At 56.9% G+C, this 7,540-nt stretch overlaps 1 protein-coding gene across 1 annotated transcript in view; it reads right to left on the reverse strand.

Moving 5' to 3' along the window:
* Positions 1-7,331, reverse strand: part of CLUH (clustered mitochondria homolog) — a 42,330-nt gene extending 34,999 nt beyond the window's left edge. The window contains exon 1 of the mRNA XM_059829191.1: positions 7,214-7,331. Within this exon, the coding sequence (XP_059685174.1) occupies positions 7,214-7,331 (118 nt within the window). The remainder of the gene's footprint in view (positions 1-7,213) is intronic.
* Between the last annotated feature and the right edge of the window lie 209 nt (positions 7,332-7,540).

Genomic DNA, 7,540 nt, shown 5'->3' on the forward strand with positions numbered 1-7,540 from the left:
AACAGCCAGGCTGTGAACCAGTCAGTAGTCTCCAGACAAATTTTCTGTCCTCTCACCCTGCTCTGCCCTATCAAACACAAACAAACCACAAAACCACACACGCAACCCCCTAACACCACTCCTGTCTCCATGTTAATATAAGAAATCCCAGCAACTGAAGCAGGGATTATGGAGTTGGAGATTTCTGCAAGCACCAGGCACCCTGGGGAGGCTGCAGCATGCCTCCAGCGAGGCCGCGCTGCAGTCACCTGCTCCTCGCCTTCCCCGTGTGGCACCAGCCGGGCATCATGGTCCCTCTGTGCGCCGGCACGCATCCTGCACCGACATACACGCTGCTCGGCATTCAGCCACTTGGGTCCCTTCGGTGGTCCCGGTTTCCTGGGACACAGGCAAAGAGCCAGATCTTTCAGACGCGTGACGTGATGAGCAAGAGCTACAGCCTGGACCAACCGGCCTCGGACCTGCCTGGAAAAGCCTTCCTGTCTGGTTAGCAAACCTGACAACCCCCCCCACTGCTGGGCAGCCCAAGTTCCAGCACAGGCTTCCCCAGCAAGTCTCTCAAGTGCTCAACACAGCTTCACATACAGGAAGGGGCCCAACTCTGCACTGAGCAGAAGAAAAATACATGCCACATCCCTAGCACAAAAATCTCAAAACTAGAACAAAGCCAAGACCACACAGCTCATGTGATCACTTGCTCAAGGCCAACACAACACACACTCACAGAGGAAGGACAATCCCTTCTCCAAAGAAGGCCCTGGGAAGGCCAGGAGCAGCCCCCGGAGCCCCCGTGCCAGCAAGCCATCTGCCAGGAAAAACACAGAAACCAGCTGAAAAACAGAGCAAAAGCTCTCCACAGAAAACCCTGGCTAGCTTCTGTTGTCCTTTTAAAGGGAAGAGGAATCAGAAGAGAAGTCTCTCCCACTCCAAATCATTTGAGCTCCTGCCCCAATAAGCAAGGAGCCCTAGACACCCCCATGGCGGCTCCTTCGGGGCAGGAACTGCCGGGCCTGGGAGCCCTGAGACAAGGCACCCCTCAGCCTCGGGAGCCAGCACCAACCCTCAGCTCACATCAGCATCAGTAATTCATGTTTTTCGATTGATTTTTGAAGGTGTTTAGACGTACTGAGAGCTTAATCTCTTCCTCCTTATCAAGAGACCTCTGGGAAGAAGCAAAATCTCCTCCTGGAGAAGTACCTGGGCAGGAGGTTTCACAAAGCTGAGCAGCATTTCAACTCAAGCCAAAGAAAGTTCGGAGCAATGCAGTATATGCTAGCTTTAACATGTGAAGGCTGGTGTCAGTACAGCAAATGCAAATTAAATTTTAGCTGAATAATATATTAAACAAAATAAATAGTTTAATGAATGTAAATAAATTGACTAAATGAATAGGCATTAGCTCCAGAGATGGCCCTAGTGGAAACATTTCTGCAAGACATTCCGTCAGGGGTGGTGGAAGACAGCATGGACATGCCTCCCTCTACCTCCCCAGCGGAAACCACAGCTTCCCAAAAACTTTCAGCACTTTAGGTGCAACAAGCACTTCTTTTAATAAGGGCCCACAGTGAAACGTTAGAGCTGCTCTACTGCTGTCATTAAACTCTAATTGCTTATAACCCATCTGTGGGTAGAGGTATAAGCAGTGCATTTATTTTTCAGTGGCTTTACAATGCCAGGGACTGACTTGCATGGAGAGTGCGGTGGGGCTGCAGCCCACGGCTCCCTCAGCAAGGGCCCCAGGCTCACTGGTCTGGACATTTCTCCTGCAGCACTAACAATCCATGGATGGCAAGTGGGGAAATTATTCATTCCTAGCTCTTGTGCATACACAGTAAAATTTGGCTGGATAGACCTAAACAACTCAAGTCACATTCCAGCCTACTTAGAAGTTTGTGGGTTTTCTGTATTTGTATTGATACTGGGACATTTGCATTGCAGCCGTGCCCTAGGGCATTCACGGGGTCCCACAGCTGCTGGCTCAGGCACTTACAAGCCACCGAAATGCCTCGTGCTCTGCATTTGGCACCCTGAGTTACCCACGCTGTGCTCTCCACACCTGGTAACTACATTTAAGCCCATTTGTAAACTTTCTATCTGGCCCAAACTTTGGAAACTTAGTCCTGAAACTAGCTGGCCGAGTGCCCCTGCTACAACAACATGCAATTCAAACATCACAGAAATCGGGAGCAAAGACTAAAACCTAAGGCAAAGTGCAAAGATCAGCACCAACAAAAACATCAACTACGTTAGGAAGAGCGTGTTTCTCAAATTTCAAGAGAAGAGAGCAGGATGAAGGAATCACATTTCAGACAGATACCAAGAATCAGTCAGTAATTCTCCAAGCATGTGTATTTTATTCTGGCACATACCTTAGTTTCAGAAAGCTACTGAGCCAGCGAGAGCCCAAGACAGTGAACTATCCTGTTAGACTTTGCATGCAGTGGGACCAGCAGAACATCAGGCTTGCAGACAGAAGCAGCTGCGCTGGGGGGCAACAGCCACAGCGTCGCAGGGAAGACTCCAGCTTCACCCCACACTACCACTGACGCCTGTCATCACAACCACACAGCACAAGACTGGAAAGACCAACTTTGCCGGTCCCGAGAGCCCTATATAAATCTTGTGGACAAGAGCCCCAAGTCCTACCGAGCTGATGGCAGGGAGCTCTGGGTAGGGCTTGCAGGGGAGATCTGATGGCTGCAACATTGTCCTCAGCAGCTCCCGCTGCTTTCCTGCATCCTGCTGCACAGATGTGCCGATTAGCCCACAGCCTCCCACCCGGCCAGCCCTGCGCCAGCTGCCCGCAGCTGCCCCGGGCCTGCTCAGGGCCGCACACAGCCCCAGGGAAACAGGCTGGGCAGCTGCTCCCAGCGGCTCTACAAAAGCATGCTGCAGGCGGGAGCCTGGGAAACTCGCCCGTCCCGCAGAAACCCCTCTGCCAGGGACATCGAGCACCCTGTCCTACCTCGCACAGTGCCATAACCTGAGCTGGCACCAGAGCCCACCTTAACCGCAGCCAAACCTGCACACTGAGCTTCCAGGTTGGTGGAGCCTTCGCAGGCTTCAGCGCCACTGACAGTAACGACAGAGTCTTACCCCCACCCAGCGCCTGCTCGCAGGGCACTCTGCACAACACGGCTGGCTAACAGGCAATATCCACATTACCATTTCCAGTCTCATCCAACCACAACGGCAGGAGGTTAGCTAGCGGAGAGCCTGGGAAGGAGGGCTGGGGTCAGGTTAATCCAACCCGCGGAAGCTCTAGGCAAGCGGGGCAAGAGTCACAATCCTGCAGTTTATGTTGTTGGACAGTAACTACATAAAACTCGTCTGAGCCTGCAGCTTTGTCAAAGGGTTGCAGTAGAGCTTTTCTCTTTAAAGAGAAAGAGAAGGGCAGACTAAGGAAATGCTTTTTCAAAAAACCATGCCATTACTCTAATGTCACTTAGCTGCAGGGAACCTTACCTCAGTGGCCTGCTTCATGGGATTCTTCCCCTCAGGACCAGTCAAGCGGCTGGTGAGGACTGCAGCAGTTATTTCTTCAGCTTGAGAAAAGAGCTTACTTCTGTGAGCGTAGATCTATTTTCCCCACAAAAAGAGAGGTTTGTTGCCTGTGTATGTGCATCTATGCTGAATTGTCAAGAAAATGCCAGATAACTCTCGTCCCGGACTCACTAACATTAGAAAGGTGGAATGCAACAGAAAGCTCAACTGCCAAATGGGCATGTGCGAGCTCCACTACATCAACCACATGCTTGCAGGAGGTGAGAACCAAACGCTAACCCTTAGACAGCCTTATTAGTACTGGCTAAAAACTGACCTGCTTCCAAAAAGGGAAGCCACTACCACCACGGGAGTAGCCACACTGTGGTTTTCATTTTTCGCGCTCTGCCCAAGCACTGGCCCATGGACCGGTTTTTACTTCTTACGTGCAAATAAGAAAATGCATGAACTTCAGACCTTTAAAGCTTCTAGAAATAACAACTTTCTAGTACAACCAATAGAGCACAACGCAAGAAAGCAAAGCAAGTGCTGGAAAGCTGCACCAGGAGAGGTGTGCGCTGCCAAGTTTAGTCATTTACAGACGACAAAGACAAACACAGGACTCTGCAACACAACACTGTTTTTACTGTGCAGGAGGCAGTTCTGCATCCGCGGGTGGATTTATCTAGGTGCATGTTCCTGACCTACTTACTTCCGCTTTTCAGCTGGGAAACCCACGAGCAAGGCTGCTCAGGCAGAGCAGCGAGCTTCCAGCGGGAGTTTGACTCCGTTATCCCACCGGCAGAACTGCTCCAGACATGATCCCCCTGGGTTCCCATTCCCCATCTTGCCACACAGATACTGTGTTATTACACTCCTTTCCTCATCTCAACCTTGTAGTGGTGATCAGATTTCTCTTGCACAATATTCCTCCGATACTCCCCCCGAAGCCTGTTACAACTGCATATTAAAAAACCCGACTGCCAGCAATTCAGCCTTTTCCAAAACACCAGCGAACCTCCAAGGTCGGGCAACAGACAGTGATAGCAGATCCCAAGATTACTAATCAGTTTTCTGACCTTGTTAGTAACGCACAGCTACGCTTGCCTCCACAGCAGTTTTCCATTAACACCTGCATTCTCTGCTTTTTAACAGAAGACGTGGCTGAAGATATGGGTGGCCTAGAAGAACAGGGATGGAGGGACCTAGCTAGAAAAAGCAAATCTTTGGGCAAGGCAAGGTTGAAAAGCATTTTATGGTAGCTAGAAGCACTGCTAAACTTGCACGTGAGACAAACTTGTTCTAAGGCAGTGACAACTGTAGGAACAGAAGTAATCCAAGAAACTCTGCACACAATGGCTGTCTCTTGATCTTGTGCTAGCTAATAAGAAAGGTAACTTAACCATAACTGCCCCCATCATAAATCATTACAGAAACACCAGTTGTTCACATTTCTGTGGGTTTCTGCACTCAGAAGGATGGAGCGGACCCAACAGTTGTGTCTGGCTTAGAGGTAGAGAAAAGCAGTCATCAGCCCTCTCACCTTTCAGAGGCAGAGAAAACAACCCCCAAATCTCAATGCCTGGCTCAGCAGAGGGGCGTAGTTCCTCAGCGAGAAGCCCACTCTGAGCCTACCCACTGCCCAACAGAACCAACAGTTGCCTTCAGGCCACACAGGGTGCCAAAGATGGGTGCTCCACAAGCCACACAGGCGGCAACAGGTACACCAGAGCGGAGGCCAATCTTCCCTGGCAGAAAGAGAGGCCTGGGAACCAGAGCTCGTAAGGCCAATGCCAATGCGGACAGGCTGCCCCCACCTCCACCGCAGCACAGCACCTCTGCCTGGGAGCCATGCGGCCAGGGGCACTGCCTCAGCCCCAGGCTCCCAGACAAGACAAGAGCCTTCCTCCCCCTCCTCCCCAGACCCACCAGGTGCCTGAGCCATCCTGCAGTGCTGAGACACCGGGAGGATTTTTCCACCTCCCTGCCTCCTTCGGCAATCAGCTTGCGCCCTGAGAGGCCGGGATTACACAGTGTAACTTTTTAACCCAGTTGCTGGCACTGCAGGCCTGAGGCCTGCTTTAAAAACCGGCGCGCAAGGGGGAGGGGGAGGCTTTCAGCACTGCGCTCCCCACTCTTGAACTGCGTCCAACCTGCTCCAGCACAAAACGCCAATGAACTTTGCTTTGGGTAACAAACTTCAAAAATTCACCTCGCCACCATAAAATCAGGGGAGGGAGGAAGTGGCGGGTCACTCGCTTTAGTGGCGGATACAAGTGCCTCAGGATGAAGGCCAGCCACAAACCACGCTGCTGCTACCCTTTTTTCTGGGCTGCTTCTACCCTTTTTTCTGGTATGTTAAAGATCAGAGTAAAAGGCTGAGCCTGAGACAAGCGCTCAGGACCGTAACTTCTTGAAGATACAACACACCCAATTCAGCAGCACCCAGAGCAGGGGGTAGCCTCACAGGATCTGTGCCCAGAGCCCTGGAGCAGGTGCTGGGGACGGTCAAGGGCTGCACCTCGTCCCTGGCCTGAGCCACTCAGGCTGATTTAAAGCAAGAGCAGCCAGCAAATAACTAGTTAAACCACGTAATTTTTAGCTCAGGTCTCAAACAAGCCATCTGCCTTTCCCAGGAAAACCCAAGTTCTTGCTCTTGAGTACTTCTCCTAACGTGTCAATGGCTCCTGTATCCCAAACTTCCAGGACGGCCCAGCCCTCTCTTGCCCACCACAACAGAGCAGCCGGCGTGGCCATAACGCGGGCAGCGCCCGCACCGCGCGTACGGGCGCGCCCGACGCCCGCAATGAACTCCGTGGCCCGGCGACCCTTCCCGTAACCTCACCCCCCGCACCGGGAGCGGCCGCCGCTGCCCGCCCCGCGCCTGGCGCTACCGGCAACGGCACCACAACCTGCGCGGCGGCCGGACGCACCGGGTGGGCCCGGCCCCGCGGATCACCCGCCCCGGCCTGCACCCCGGCGGGGGCCGCGCCGCCGCCTGCGGGGCCCGGGGCCGGGCAGCGGCGGGCACGTCCGGGGGAGCGCGCAGGGCCCCGGAGCGGCCGCTCCCCCCCCGCGGCCGCGCGGTGGTGCGGCCCGGTGAAGGTGACCTTCACCGGGGCCCGGGGCTCCCCGCTCCGCCGGGCCGGGCCCGGTCGGGCCGGGCCGGGGACGCCGCACGAGGCGGCCGGTCCCCCACCGCTTCCCCAGGCTCCTTCCCCCAGCTCGGCCTCGCCGGGACGCGGACGAACAACGGGAATCACGCGTTCCGGCCCCGCTGCAACCGCCGCGGCCTCCGGCCCCAGCAGCCAGCACCTCCCCGGGGAGGCGGCGGCCCCGGCGCGGGCGGCGCGGAGCCTCCCCGACCCGCGGAGCCGGCGTCGGGCCCCGGCACGGCTTCCCCTCAAGAAACGGGGGACCCCGGGCCGGGGGGCCCGGGAGCCCGACCCCGCGGCAGGGCAGGCGGCTCGGGCCCGGGCCGCTCCGGCGGGGTCTCCCCTGGCGGGACGAGCAGCCGAAGTTGGCAGAAGCGCCCCGGGGCCCCACTGCAGCCCCGGTCCCCCTTCCCCCGGCACCCCGCGACCTCACCGGCGGGCCCCGAGCGCCCCGGCGCCGGGAAGAGGGCGGTGGGCCTGCACCGCCGGGGCTGGCACCCCCGGGAAGGACACCCCGGCCCCGCCAGGGCCCGCCCGCGCCCCCGCCGCAGGCCCCGGCCGCGGCGCCCCCTTACCGGGGCGCTGCTGGGTCTCCGCCGGCCTCCTGCCGCGGGGGCCCGGCTCCTGCTGCTCGCCGCCCTGCGTGGCGGCCGGCACGGCGGCCGGCGGCATCTCGTCCGCTTTAATGACCATGGGGCCGCGCCGAGCCCCGCGCCCGCCCGCCCGCCGCGAAGGACAGCGCCGCTCCGGCCCCACGTGGTTCCGCGACCCCGCGCGCCGCTACGGCACGCCGCCCGGGACCAACCTTCGCGCCCGGCGGCAACGCCTTAAAGGGGCAGCGCCGCGTGGCCGGCTCGCCCTGCGCGAACCGCCCCTCCGGGCGGCCGGCGCACCCGGGACGG

The sequence above is a fragment of the Gavia stellata genome, chromosome 25 (genome assembly GCF_030936135.1).
Source record: "Gavia stellata isolate bGavSte3 chromosome 25, bGavSte3.hap2, whole genome shotgun sequence".
Taxonomy (NCBI): domain Eukaryota; kingdom Metazoa; phylum Chordata; class Aves; order Gaviiformes; family Gaviidae; genus Gavia; species Gavia stellata.